We start from the raw sequence: 12,772 nt of genomic DNA on the forward strand, positions 1-12,772 counted from the left end.
CTTACTAGCTACACAAATCACCGATGGAACACTTGTTCTTACCAAATGAGAAAATAGAAATGGGTTAATGTTATTGCATGCGACTGAGACAGAGAGAGAGAGAGAGAGAGTGATTAATGGGAGCAACGCCACTTGGCTTTATAGATGGACGGAAGCAGAGATTTTTCCTAGGGGCTTCTGTATGAACACTTGTACTCCATCCTGACTGAGACAATATCTACAACAAATCGACTACATCTTTTCCTCTTCTAAAATAATAGTAAATTTTTTGATCAGCGAAATTTTCAGTTTAACCTGACATAACGTAAGGGGAGGGATTTTTGGGGCCCACACGTGTAAATGTTTATCAGCTTGATCAATGAATTGATATATCTGATAAAGGTGATTTCTACTGATTCTCTATTGGAGGAGGGGTTGGAGAAGAATGAAGCTTTTAATTTAGTAATCATGCATCGAGGGGCGAGGGGATGCAAATGCACCTTTCGTCGTGTCTTCTATTTCTGCCACCACCTCTCTCCGTACAATGGGGTAGAGAATGCATTGGTCTACAGCTGAGTCAAACAATGTCTTTTCACATGAAGCTTTTACAGTCCCCATTCAGTGACAGACATTGCAACCAATGAGCCTACAATGCTGATATTATACTTTTTTTCTCCTGTACGGAGAGAAATATTGAATAAACATCATGTTGAATTGATTATATTATAATTTTTATATGCCAATGTCAATAATGCAAAAATCTTTCAACATTCCCATGGATTTTCTTACTTCAACATTACCAAACAGGAAATGGAATTGTTCAAAAAATAGTGTTGCAAAAGATCTAGCAGTAATAAAATTAAAGATCGGAGTAATGATAATTTGGTCAATAGGATGATCTATCTCAGCAACAAATCCAGCCCCAGGACATTAGGCAGGTTGGGAGAGGTACCTTGCAGCTCCTGCTCTATGGTTTTGCATTTGGTGATCCCCACTACCATCATAAAATTACTTTGACAATCGACAAGTCGCACGTGGAGGGAGGAGGATGTTGAACTGAAGACCATTAGACCCCCGGGGTTAAAATAGGGGTGGGGGGCTCTTTAAATACAATTAGGTATACCAAAAAAGAGAAAGGACATAGGATACTGGCAGGAAACGGGGAGGGTGTGACTAAGGAAATCTGGCCATCTCTCTGCCCCTCCCCAATGTCTATGATTTTTGGGGTTGTTATGATGCCATCCCAATGAACAATATTTAAGCCACGTGCGATGCACAAGCCGAATCCAGTAGATTCTTGGATTCTCCAGTGCCATCATCGTCGTTGAACGAGGATGATTTATTAATAATAACAAACAAATATTTATTAGTGGTTACAAATATAGAGGCGAAACGGGGGGCGGGGGGAAAAAGCAATACAAGTTATTTCAATTTATAACGAAAGAGTGCAAAATAAAGTACTATTTATGGGGATAGGTATGTGTATAGAATCGAACAGTCTTCTATAATGCAACATAGTCATGAATTGTTTATGAATATTCGACCACCTGAAGAATTTGAAAGAACTGCACTATCTACGGATCGGATAACATTGAGATCTGGTGCTTGTGTCAGAGCTGCAACGCTACTTAATGAGGATGCTTCAACCGATGTGATTGATGTCAACGATTTCGCAAAAAAAAGTTCATCGGTCATTCAATACGTAAGTTACAACTATTATTTTCTATTACGTTGGACGCAAAAGTCACTTTTCACCTCCATATTAGTGTTTAATATCCAGGCAACGTCTCGAAAAGAGTCATTTAATCCGAGCGATGTAAAAATATTTGTTGTATTCCAATACTAAATATGTCAACGCTAGAAAAGTATTTTCCGCACTCCTAAGCAAACAGACTATTTCATGACAATGCCTGGTAAAGGTACTTTTTAGTTAGGTCAAATAGACATGTAAACATTATAAAATTCAATAAGTGATTTTTTTTATTCTTTACTTAGGTAGAAGTGGCTAACAACAATGGACGGCTCTACTGTCTAAATGGATTAATAAATTCTGCCTGTTGGATAAAAATAGTAACTTTAGCTAAAGATTGCCAAAGCTGTAATGTAATACTAATGAGTACCGAGAAGGGTGTTGTCCTGAAGACGATCCGCGTCATTTCACCTGGCGAACCTCTCCTCATGTGGTTCACGGAAAACATTCTTGCAATGATGAAGATACCATTTCTCATACCATATATTAATATTCAAGGTAAGATCAAGAAGAAGTGCTGGAAAATATTTTTCCAGGGTTTGAGCATTAGAAAATTCTTTTCGTCAAGCTGGGCCGTAGAAAACATATCACCTGACCACATTTATTTAACAATTCATCTGCACATAGGAATAGGATGATGTTTTATTCAGCGACTAAGCTTGAAATATACGATAATATGATAATACTTGGTAGAACATATAGCAAGATGATTTCCTATGCTATTGCTATGCTATATTATATATTATGCCATCTATATAAATATATTAATTATTATTCTTTCATTTCAGCTGAAAATCGATATATTTGTCACGTCTGCAAAAATCTCTACCAGTATCCAAATCCATTAAAAATACATTTAGCCTTAAAATGTAATAAACTGGATTGTAATAATCTGTGGACTACACTGGTGAAGGAATTCACATTAATACAACCAGGCCCAGGTCTCTCCATTAACGTTTATGCCCCAGGTGTTAGCGGTTCTTGCAAATTGGAACTTTCCGAATCTCTCAGCGTCTCATCAGGGGGCGTCTCAGGGGTTTCGTCTATAGTAGAGAAACCACTCGACACCAACAAATCAACAACAAATATCTCACCAAGATCTTCCAATGGCCCATCACCAATAAGTTCACCTGCGGAGCTTTCACCCGTGCGACGCACTGTAACTCAGCGAAATTCAGCATTTCTTCCTTACATGAGACGATCATCCAGTCACATTGCCCACTCAAATTACACTAGTCACAGAATTCACTTTGCCAGCCAATTAAATCAGTTTAGTAGGATACATTACAATAATAATAATAATAATAATAATAATACTAATAATAATAATGAACTACCGTTGCCGCTGCTTCCGCCGCCCCCACTTTTATCAACTCTCACTGATGCTGATGCTCACGCAGCTCAAATGGAAACATTTTATAGTAATATTGGAAAGTCTAAACAGGGCCATCTATGCGTCTACTGTGGCAAAATTTATTCCCGTAAATACGGATTGAAAATTCACATTCGAACGCACACGGGTTATAAACCACTTAGATGTAAAGTGTGTTTGAGGCCGTTCGGTGATCCAAGTAATCTGAATAAGCACGTGAGACTACATGCTGATGGAGAAACTCCGTACCGGTGTGGATACTGTGGAAAAGTTTTAGTAAGACGACGAGATTTGGAGAGGCATATAAAATCGAGGCACCAAGAAAATGCTGGTCATATTTCAGATATCTCGTCTGATGGATTGGATGCTTAATGTGTTGACCACGTAACGCATCATTTTGCTAATAACTTACAGTTAGAAAAAATCTTCAAATCTGTTCAACTGATTGACAGGGCAATTGGTATTTCGACAGAAACATAAATAAACTGTGCTATTTTACGATTATAATATTTTACGACCTATTCGTCAAAGGCCTATGACCGACAAAAATCTATGTTTCTTAGAAAATTAATTACAATCATTTGAGAGGAATTTTACTTGGTTAAAAAATTACTGTGTCTTTATTATTTCCTCCTTCCCTTCCATCATTTATTTTTTATTATTCCAGCATAAGGTAACTTGGACATTGTACAAGTTGCATTAAGTTATAGGAGGTTTATTCAGTTTTCTCAAATTTTCGCCTACATGAAGAACGTTTCAAATTCTACCGCGATATTATGCTCCCTCGTTGCGCATGCGCATGTGCCGTTAAAAAAATTATTTCACAACATATTTTAGTTCAAACATCTGATTTTTATCGTTTTATCACAAACAAATTAGAAAAAAAAATGTTTCTTTCTCGTGTTTTCCTGCAAAAGCGGTGTTTTTCCGGACAGCATGAGGAAGTTTTGTGAAAATTATAAAAACCAACAAGCAAAATACTGAGGCAATGTGTAAGTTACCACAATTATTTAAAATATATATTAATTTTCAAACTTTAATTTAATATTTTCTATATTTTTAAACTTGATTTCATGAAAAATTGATAATTAACCCCAAACTGTTTATCAATATTTGTTTATAAATAACATATTGGTTCTTGTATTAGGAAATTATATTTATCAACTATTCCAAATGATTCCCAAATAATTGAAATTTATTACATATAATATCTGAGAAGGTGTTTGCTGAATGTACTGCCCAGTGATTTCCCCCACATAAACCGCCATACATATGGCATATGCCTGCGCCGTAGTAATCGGTGTGATTTTGGATCACCAGAAAGACATTTGAGAGAGATTGAAAAAAAAGGTGAGTCAAAGACATCTGTTATACTTGGAGTGAATAAAGTGTAAATAATTAATATATAAATTTATCGTGACAACTCCATGACGGTTATATAAACAAATCGTCTAATTTCAATTAAAGGAGACATATTGCACGCAACATTAAGGTTATGTAGAATAATCTGTGATGTAATAGCTAGATGAAATATGAATTTTTTCATCAAAAGAAAAGGCAAGTGTTCACGTGAAATATGATTTTAGCAACCAAAAAAATATGGCAATGTTCATAAGATCACTTCGGCCAGCCATGAGGTGTATGACAACGCAGGTCAGAACTTATGCTGAAGCGAGTGGCAATGAAATGAAATTCACACTGGCTGGCGCTAACAAGGTATATATTATTGCCAAGAAATCTCTTATGAAATTGTAAAATGAAACAGGCTAACTCAACTATCGACTGATATTTTAGTAAATATCTTAAATTCTAAGGAAGTTAGAGATATTTACGACATAACCTCGTTTCTACATCTTCATTCACTGTAAAAAAATGTTGTCTTATAAAAACTTATTTGAAAATGAAGTTTACAGCTTCATTCACACCGTTATTACAGAAAAAATGAAAATTTTCCTCTTCAAATCCACTGAATTTTGATTTCAGGTATTCTATGATCAAGCTAATGTTCGCCAAGTCGACGTACCATCTTTCTCTGGAGCTTTTGGTATCCTTCCAAAACATGTACCATCACTTGCCGTTTTGAAACCTGGTGTGGTCACTGTATATGAGCAGGGTGGTGAAACGAAAAAAGTATTTGTTTCGTCTGGTACTGTAACTATCAATGAAGATTCTAGTGTTCAAATATTGGCTGAGGAGGCCCACCCAATCGACGCCCTAGACAATTCAGCTGCTAGAGATATCCTGAGCAAAGCTCAACAGCAACTCACCTCTGCATCTTCTGATAAAGATAGGGCCGAAGCTGCTATTGCGGTTGAAGTGGCAGAAGCTCTTGTTCAAGCTTCTTCATAAAATTGCATTATCAAAAACAAAAAAAAAATTCAATATATTAAATATTTGAATTCTAGGAAAAAACACGTTAGGAACCGTTGATTGCAACTATTTCTCCCTGTTACTCAATTATTCTCTCTCAATTCGTAAATAAAACAGAAGCCTCTGACTAGCGTTTGTGTCATTTTATGGTTTTATTCAAGTCAATGGAATCGCCAAAACCACAACTTTATTTATTTATTCTATTTTAATTGTTAAATCATCCAACAATATATACTTTTTGACATACCGTTAATGGATTACATTCAAAGAGTATTTAACGTACAAAGTGTAATAAAAAAAATTCACAGCAATGAAGCATAATATTGCATTACTTTAAATAATAAAGTAGGGTACATCTACCATTTGGTATGAACGGAGAGTCGTATTTGAAGTTGTAAATTTTACATAGTATCTAAAAAAAATTCTCATTTCTTTTACTACATCAAGATATTAGTTTGAGAACTGAAAAAAATACACACGCACACGAAAGACAATTGAAATCATTTTCGTTGCATCAATTGTCAAGGTAATGTGGAAAATCTGTTAATTTTTTTATTTATTTATTTTTTTTCTAATAGTTATTAATGTATTGTATTATATTTTCTATTCTCACAAATTTTCCGTAAATGCAAGAGAACAGCATAAGACTTGATTTGAAAATTGACTAGTAAAGCTTCGAAGTAATAATGTCGGCATGAAAGTCATTTACAGGACTCCTCATCGTGATAAATATCGTGAAAATTAGCGGATTTATCCCGTCGACACGATGAGCCTTGTGGCTCACGGCTGCAGCAATGCTCTTTAAATACCCTCTGAAGTTGTTCTAGAGTTTTAAAGCAAATAACAAGGCAACATGATTCGCAATTATTCGCTGTATCATTTGTACATTGATTCTGTAAACCCGAAACTATTTCACTAACAATATTCATTTGTGCATTATTTTTTATATCACAACAAGTTGGCTCTGGAGAACAATTTTGAGAATTTTTTGGCGTATAGCACTTACAGTCTGCACAGTTGCAAATATCAGCGTCCGCTGTTATTTCTTGCAGAATATTTCTCTTCTTTGTTTTTTGATTCGTCGTAATTTGTTGAGGTGTGGGATTAGCGTCTGTTATTGCCAGAATCGTTGAACCTTCGATTTGCGTCTCAATTTGCAGTGGAGACGGATCTGGTCCTATGAGATCCACTAGTGAGTGAACAGCTGTGGGAAATGCGTTCATCTCTTCTGACCATGACTCTGTTCTCAGCGCTGGTTTAGCGGCGAGGGCCATCACATCGATCCATGGCGAGGGAATTTCTTCCTCCGAAGCAATGGCAAGTTCTACAGCCTCTGATTGTTCACTCACATTGTTTAATAATAAATTATTTGTTTCGCTCGTGAATGTAAGGGACTCAAGACTATTGTCAAATAATGGCGATTGGCTGGCGGTTTTGTTCAATATATCATCAACACTCTGTTCGTCAATTAAATCTTTGATGGTGAAAATACTACACGATGAAGAGCTAGGGTGGCTATCATGAACTTGTCCAATATCATCATCAACATCTGACAATTGGGCAATGGTGTTTTGAATACCATCGCGTACAATTTTTTGTTCTAGATTAAGTGGTGCAGATGTGTATTTGTCTTTTCCAAATGTTTCAGTTTCTGCTGACACTGATGATGTTGACGATGATGATAATACTTGGCCATTACCCGCTGAATTTTCATTCACAGCATTCACCCCAAAGTTGGCCACATTAAAATGTTGGTTGTCTTTGGTAAAAGTGTGACTAATCATTTTTTCATCGGATGAAAAAGTTGATTCAACTAAAATATTATTATTTGTACCATCAATCTGCAAGACACTCCCAATTGGCGATAAATTGAAGGTGAGATCGTCGAGTGTTAAAACATTTCCTTTTGATTTAACGTTCGATGATATAACGATCATATTTGAATTATCAATTTGTTCCGACGTATTTATTGGAACGATGGTATAAGTCGATATTGAATTCTCTTCAACTCCAGTAAGGGATGCAATTGGAGTTTGTTGAGGATGAAAATGTTCACTATCTGTTAATTTTCTATGTGTGTTCAAATGGCTCTTGAGACTGTGAGGTGTAGTAAATGATCTTTGACAATTAATTTGTGAGCATGTATAAGGACGTTCACCTGTGTGAGTGCGTTTGTGAGTTTTTAAATGATGAGAAGCAGTGAATGCTTTACCGCAGCCCCTTTCCTTGCACCTGTTTTAACCACATTACAAAATAATCAGTATGATAAATAAAGAAAAAGTAAAGAAATACGTAAACTTGTCACTTACTTGTAAGGACGTTCTTGCGTATGCGTACGGATGTGTTTTTTTAGATCGCTATGAGTTGTAAAAAATTTACTACATCCAACCTCTTCACATTTGAATGTGTTTCCACTGTGGAGTCTCTGATGTGCCCTCAGTCTGTATAAAGTATTGAATGCCTTTTCACAGCCGTCGTAAGTACATTCAAAGGGTTTCACTTTTGTGTGCACTCTCACGTGAATTTTCAAACTGTATGACGTTAGAAAAGCTTTACCACAGTTTGGCTCTGTACATTTGAATTGGTATTCTCCTGCAAACATGAAAAACTCAATATTTTGTTTTCTAATAATTTTACTTGGCAATCATAGCAATGAGGCGTGCACGAAATTTCTGCCCACTAACCGAAATAAAAGCCATGCAGATCCAAGCGATTCTTTCACATCCCCATTGAGATAGACAACAGCCGTGAAAACATGAAAAAGCTTTTTCTTTTTATTTTCAATGTCTTTTCTGTCTCAGTCTGGAAATCAATTGATGTAAAGCTCTGCAAATTTGTGAAATCCACGCAGAATCGCAGTATTTTTTTTTTGAGTCATGCGAAAATTGCATCAACTTACCAATATGTTCTCTCATCCATAATTATTTGATGATAATTATGGCCTGATTAGTATGTATTAGATGGGACAATAAAAGCATGATTTAATATTATTAAATGGAGTTGAAAAATTGTGAAAAATTTTGTGAAAAGTGTTAAGTAATTTACCTTTATGGGTTTTCATGTGAGTTCTGAGGTTTCCAACCGTACTGTAAGTACGGGAACAACCGTCGTACTCGCACTCATATCGACTAATGTGATTTTGATTTGTGTCTGGATCAGTGCTTTCAATAGTGATTGTTGCATGCGATGGGGCATCGGGCATTGAATCATCTTGGCCCGGATGAATTCGCATGTAAATTTCATTTGGACTGATTGTATGATAAATGTATCTATAAAGCAATGACAGTTGATAATAAATAATGTGTTATTTTAAGCCGGCGGTTGATACATCTATGTATTTTTATGTCAGAAAACAAAAAAAATAAAAATATCCTAATAGATAATAATTTTTCATTTTTTTTTTAATTCTTCATTTGAAAATACGTGAAAGGCAATAAGTTATACTTACCCCCCCCCCCCTACTAACACGATTATTGTAATCATTTCCGTACATAAAATAGAAAGATTTTCTCATACGATATTATTAGGAAATTATCTTTTTTGCTACTCTGCACGAAAACGACCAAAACATAATATTTATTTTTAGCAGAAGGCCGTGAATTTGCTAATACGTTTGGATATTTTTGAACATTAAATTCCCAGGTTTTTCTTGATCCAGAAACTCTATATTAATCTCGAATAACTAGCACAATATGTAATGTGAAATTGCCCTATAAGGATTGGATAGAATGCTCACTTGTTCACTGATCTAGGACCAAAATGACTGATTATGACAATATCCATGTAAAGAGAAAAAAGAAATGTATTGTTGAAAAAAATTTTTTTCATATTCTCACCCAGCAGTGTCATCAGGTAATCTCGAAATGGATGAAATATCCTCAGTATCAGAAGGTTTGGAGCAATTGTAGTCTTCAGACTGTCCATATATTTTTCCAAAGTTTGTTAAATCTAGGCTATCATCCAAACAATCTTGCAAATCAGGCGTCACTAATATACTGTTGAAATTGTCAGTGATACCATCGGTATCGTCGTGTTCTTGATCTTGAGTAAATTTCTCACTCTCCCACGTCGCCATATTTTTTCGTCAATTCGGAGGTGGTAATAGTACTGGTGTTAGTGCGGGTTTCTTGACGAAAAACAACTTCTCATACACATATCCGTATTAGTAGATGTTCCACGGTTACGAATATTCTTCGCAACAGATAATATAGCACTTTATTGAGTTGACTGTATGTTATTATATATAGTCAACTCTTTCTCATGTGTGTAGGTTATGTTCCCAGAATAAAGCTATAGAACCATATAGATCACAGAGAGAAGATGTGTCTTGTGTTGAATTTTTTTCACTTATCAAAAATTATGGAATAATAATAATAATAATAATAATAACCATAATCAATTTCACTGATCTCTGATTATACTGAATAGGAGTTAAAACAATTATCTTAATTACAAAATCAAAGGAGTACACAAATGGCAATTTGTTTTTCTTTTACTCTACCTCCCAATATTACAAGGAAAATTGTATTTTTCTTCCTACAGTTATGTATCTACAGATTAGTTAGAGAATAATGTTAACATAGAAGATAACATTTTTCAACATCTTGGAAAAATTACCTCCAAATGATAAACTAGTATTGATGTAGAGCTTAGTCATGTGACTAGGGCACCTTCGAGCGCTGAATAGAGTGACGAGAGAATATTATCATTTGGAAATCAGTTGTGACGCATTTTCCAGTGAAGAACAAATCACGTGTTATAATTTTTTTCTATTTTCGTTTCGCCCTTATTTTTTGTTCAGAGGAATAAGAAAATGAGTAACAATGATGAACGTCACGTGCTGTCGATACAGAGTCATGTTGTATATGGATACTGCGGTAATAAATGTGCAACATTCCCATTGCAGGTGTGTGGAAATACGATGATATGATCATTTATTTCATTGCAAAATTTTTTTTCTTTTAAATCACATTATATCGATTATAACATGTTACCATTTTTCAATTTAGCTTAGTAGTAATAATACTAAAAATCTACATGGGAGGTGTTTTTTTGACACGTATTTTTTTTCTTTATAAAAAAAGACTTTATATTGAATTTTTTATCAACTGCGATCAGACTATGTACCAGTTTATTGTTCCAGTTACTTGGATTTGACGTTGATGCAATTAATTCAGTGCAATTTTCCAATCACACGGCATATAAAGTCATGAAAGGGGAAATTCTGAATGACAATCATCTTGGTGAGCATTTGTGCAAAAATTTCTTTGAACCTTTCGGTTTATAAAAATTTTATTATGTATATAGGTGAATTAATGGAAGGCTTAGCTGGAAATGATTTGGATTACTACAGTCATTTACTCACTGGATATGTTGCCTCACCGTCCTTTTTGAAAAAAATCTCCCAGTTGGTTCCCACTTTGAAAGAGAAAAATCCAAATCTCATATACGGTAATATATATTTTTCTCATTGACATAATAAGGCTAATTACTCATCTTTCTTCCAGTCTGTGATCCTGTTTTGGGTGATAATGGGAAAACTTATGTACCTGAGGAGTTGATCGAAATTTATAAGACAGAAATAATTCCATTGGCCGATATTGTGACACCAAATGAATTTGAATTGACGTAATAGCGTATTTTGCCATAGTTCGCGGATCTGTATGGCTAATTAAATAATTCAACATATTAATCGTTTCAGACTATTGACAAATGAAAACATCGAAACAATGGAGGATGTGAAAAGGGCTATAAAGAAATTGCATCACTTGGGTCCTAAAATTGTTGCAATAACTTCTATCGAATTGAACAATAAATTAATAAGCGTTATCAGCAATGAACAAGGTGAAAATCTATATTGAAAAAGCTAGTAAGAAGGTGTCAAGGCAAAGTGATAGCATTACAATATGTACTAATTTATTTCAATCTCATAGATGATGTGATCATCACCATGGACATACCAAAAATACCAACAAATTACACGGGCTCTGGAGACCTCTTTGCAGCTCTATTTTTGGCCCATTCATATATTCAACGGGATTTGAAAACTGCACTGGAAAGAACAATAAATACGCTACATTCAGTGCTTTTGAGGACTCACGAATTCCGCTCGAGTAATAAAATCTGAATTAATTATGCTGGTAGATGACTATTTAACAAATACTTATCAAATCATTATTATCTTTCCCTCTTTGTTGTAGAATTCGCCAAAGAGCCTGTCCAAAAAGCTAAACTCAAAGAATTACGTTTAATTCAAAGCAAAGCCGATATAGAGAATCCACCGAGTAAACTTCGAGCTGAATTCCAAAACGTAGAATAATTTAGATTTTCCAAAATAATGATAACACATTATGTATAAAAATTGTTTATGACTATGCACTTCTTCGGACTTGTATGCTCGAAACATTGATGTCTTCCACTATCAATCATGTGTTTTCTTTTTACGTTATGACATTTGAGGTTTTTTTCTGATTAATTGTGCTCGATCTTTCATGTGGAGCCCCAGGAGCCCCCAAAGGGCGGTGCCTCCGCAATTGGTGTGACAATCGTAGTTTGTTAAATAATAGTAATAATAATAACAATAATATCAATGGAATTAAGTTAAAGGATAAAAATGAATGATCTTATATAGTATCCAAGAAAATCTAGGGAGCCAAAAATTAAAACGATTTCAATACTTCTATTCTGAAGCAATACGTAATGGCAATGCGGAAGATATAATAAAATATACGACACTTAGTACCTTGACCCTGAGAAGACGCGCGAGTGAAAGAAAAAGGAGGTGGGGAGGGTGTGAGAGAGACGTGAACGATGAAAAGTGCGAATCTTGTACAACCAAGTGTAATCCGGGTCGAGTCTACGCTGTTCGTTGACTTTCAACGACGGATGGCCGTGAACGAGCTCGTGGCGGGGAACGGGCTCGGTTGCCGAGTCAAGGGGATATATGTCCCACCTCTTTCCCAGCGCAGTAGAAAGAGAGGCCTCTTAGAAAGAAGAATCACGCGGAGAGGAGGATTATATGAAAGCATCGAAGGAGAGGAGGAGAAATGAATTTGTAACCCCAGTTGAGGCGAAAATAAGTGCGCGGGGCGGTGGGGGTGATGATGAAAAACCAAGGAGAGGTGCATACATGTATCGTGATGAGTGAAAGAGAGATGGAGATGTGGAACAATGTCCTGGAGTAACCTCCATCAAGGATGGACTTCCATCCCAAGAACGTGCGCGCGTTCACTTCTTATACACCTTCAAGTACACTCCGTCTGCCATTGAGCAACCGTATCCCTGCCTAATTCACCTTATAA

At 35.5% G+C, this 12,772-nt stretch overlaps 4 protein-coding genes across 7 annotated transcripts; 3 read left to right on the top strand and 1 right to left on the bottom strand.

Moving 5' to 3' along the window:
* Positions 1 to 1,474: 1,474 nt before the first annotated feature.
* Positions 1,475 to 3,719, top strand: LOC135161155 (zinc finger protein 816). Its single transcript, XM_064118471.1, has 3 exons — positions 1,475 to 1,681; positions 1,975 to 2,227; positions 2,518 to 3,719. Exons 1-3 carry the CDS (start codon positions 1,487 to 1,489, stop codon positions 3,471 to 3,473), a joined length of 1,404 nt encoding a protein of 467 aa, XP_063974541.1. The 5' UTR covers positions 1,475 to 1,486; the 3' UTR covers positions 3,474 to 3,719.
* Positions 3,720 to 3,962: 243 nt separating this feature from the next.
* On the top strand, positions 3,963 to 5,602 carry LOC135161146 (ATP synthase subunit delta, mitochondrial). Its single transcript, XM_064118459.1, has 4 exons — positions 3,963 to 4,093; positions 4,321 to 4,451; positions 4,688 to 4,817; positions 5,085 to 5,602. Exons 3-4 carry the CDS (start codon positions 4,701 to 4,703, stop codon positions 5,448 to 5,450), a joined length of 483 nt encoding a protein of 160 aa, XP_063974529.1. The 5' UTR covers positions 3,963 to 4,093; positions 4,321 to 4,451; positions 4,688 to 4,700; the 3' UTR covers positions 5,451 to 5,602.
* On the bottom strand, positions 5,235 to 9,707 carry LOC135161797 (uncharacterized). Of its 3 annotated transcripts, none has more exons than XM_064119712.1 (4): positions 9,308 to 9,707; positions 8,517 to 8,740; positions 7,781 to 8,063; positions 5,235 to 7,703 (listed from the first exon to the last, which is right to left on the bottom strand). In XM_064119712.1, the coding sequence occupies exons 1-4, from the start codon at positions 9,544 to 9,546 to the stop codon at positions 6,173 to 6,175; spliced, it is 2,277 nt and encodes a 758-aa protein (XP_063975782.1). In that variant the 5' UTR covers positions 9,547 to 9,707; the 3' UTR covers positions 5,235 to 6,172. The 3 variants fall into 3 exon arrangements, with proteins under 3 accessions (XP_063975782.1, XP_063975784.1, XP_063975783.1); XM_064119714.1 differs by lacking the exon at positions 9,308 to 9,707 and adding an exon at positions 8,371 to 8,413 and having other exon boundaries at positions 8,517 to 8,656; XM_064119713.1 differs by lacking the exon at positions 8,517 to 8,740 and having other exon boundaries at positions 9,308 to 9,547.
* Positions 9,708 to 10,142: 435 nt separating this feature from the next.
* On the top strand, positions 10,143 to 11,896 carry Pdxk (Pyridoxal kinase). Of its 2 annotated transcripts, none has more exons than XM_064118442.1 (7): positions 10,143 to 10,377; positions 10,615 to 10,714; positions 10,779 to 10,922; positions 10,979 to 11,099; positions 11,173 to 11,315; positions 11,405 to 11,584; positions 11,672 to 11,896. In XM_064118442.1, exons 1-7 carry the CDS (start codon positions 10,285 to 10,287, stop codon positions 11,788 to 11,790), a joined length of 900 nt encoding a protein of 299 aa, XP_063974512.1. In that variant the 5' UTR covers positions 10,143 to 10,284; the 3' UTR covers positions 11,791 to 11,896. The 2 variants fall into 2 exon arrangements, with proteins under 2 accessions (XP_063974512.1, XP_063974511.1); XM_064118441.1 differs by having other exon boundaries at positions 10,150 to 10,377; positions 10,602 to 10,714.
* Positions 11,897 to 12,772: the final 876 nt, after the last annotated feature.

This window comes from Diachasmimorpha longicaudata, chromosome 4 (assembly GCF_034640455.1).
Source record: "Diachasmimorpha longicaudata isolate KC_UGA_2023 chromosome 4, iyDiaLong2, whole genome shotgun sequence".
Taxonomy (NCBI): Eukaryota; Metazoa; Arthropoda; class Insecta; order Hymenoptera; family Braconidae; genus Diachasmimorpha; species Diachasmimorpha longicaudata.

What these genes read in the sequence shown, in the direction of transcription:
- LOC135161155 (XM_064118471.1), top strand. Translation starts at nt 1,487, where the DNA reads ATGCAACATAGTCATGAATTGTTTATGAATATTCGACCACCTGAAGAA. An exon ending in GTTCATCGGTCATTCAATAC is followed by an intron (nt 1,682 to 1,974) that starts GTAAGTTACAAC and finishes TTCTTTACTTAG; the next exon opens with GTAGAAGTGGCTAACAACAA. An exon ending in ACCATATATTAATATTCAAG is followed by an intron (nt 2,228 to 2,517) that starts GTAAGATCAAGA and finishes CTTTCATTTCAG; the next exon opens with CTGAAAATCGATATATTTGT.
- LOC135161797 (XM_064119712.1), bottom strand. Translation starts at nt 9,546, where the DNA reads ATGGCGACGTGGGAGAGTGAGAAATTTACTCAAGATCAAGAACACGAC. An exon ending in TCACATGAAAACCCATAAAG is followed by an intron (nt 8,064 to 8,516) that starts GTAAATTACTTA and finishes TCATGTTTGCAG; the next exon opens with GAGAATACCAATTCAAATGT. An exon ending in ACGCAAGAACGTCCTTACAA is followed by an intron (nt 7,704 to 7,780) that starts GTAAGTGACAAG and finishes TGGTTAAAACAG; the next exon opens with GTGCAAGGAAAGGGGCTGCG.
- LOC135161146 (XM_064118459.1), top strand. Translation starts at nt 4,701, where the DNA reads ATGGCAATGTTCATAAGATCACTTCGGCCAGCCATGAGGTGTATGACA. An exon ending in CACTGGCTGGCGCTAACAAG is followed by an intron (nt 4,818 to 5,084) that starts GTATATATTATT and finishes TTTTGATTTCAG; the next exon opens with GTATTCTATGATCAAGCTAA.
- Pdxk (XM_064118441.1), top strand. Translation starts at nt 10,295, where the DNA reads ATGATGAACGTCACGTGCTGTCGATACAGAGTCATGTTGTATATGGAT. An exon ending in AAATCCAAATCTCATATACG is followed by an intron (nt 10,923 to 10,978) that starts GTAATATATATT and finishes TCTTTCTTCCAG; the next exon opens with TCTGTGATCCTGTTTTGGGT. An exon ending in CGTTATCAGCAATGAACAAG is followed by an intron (nt 11,316 to 11,404) that starts GTGAAAATCTAT and finishes TCAATCTCATAG; the next exon opens with ATGATGTGATCATCACCATG.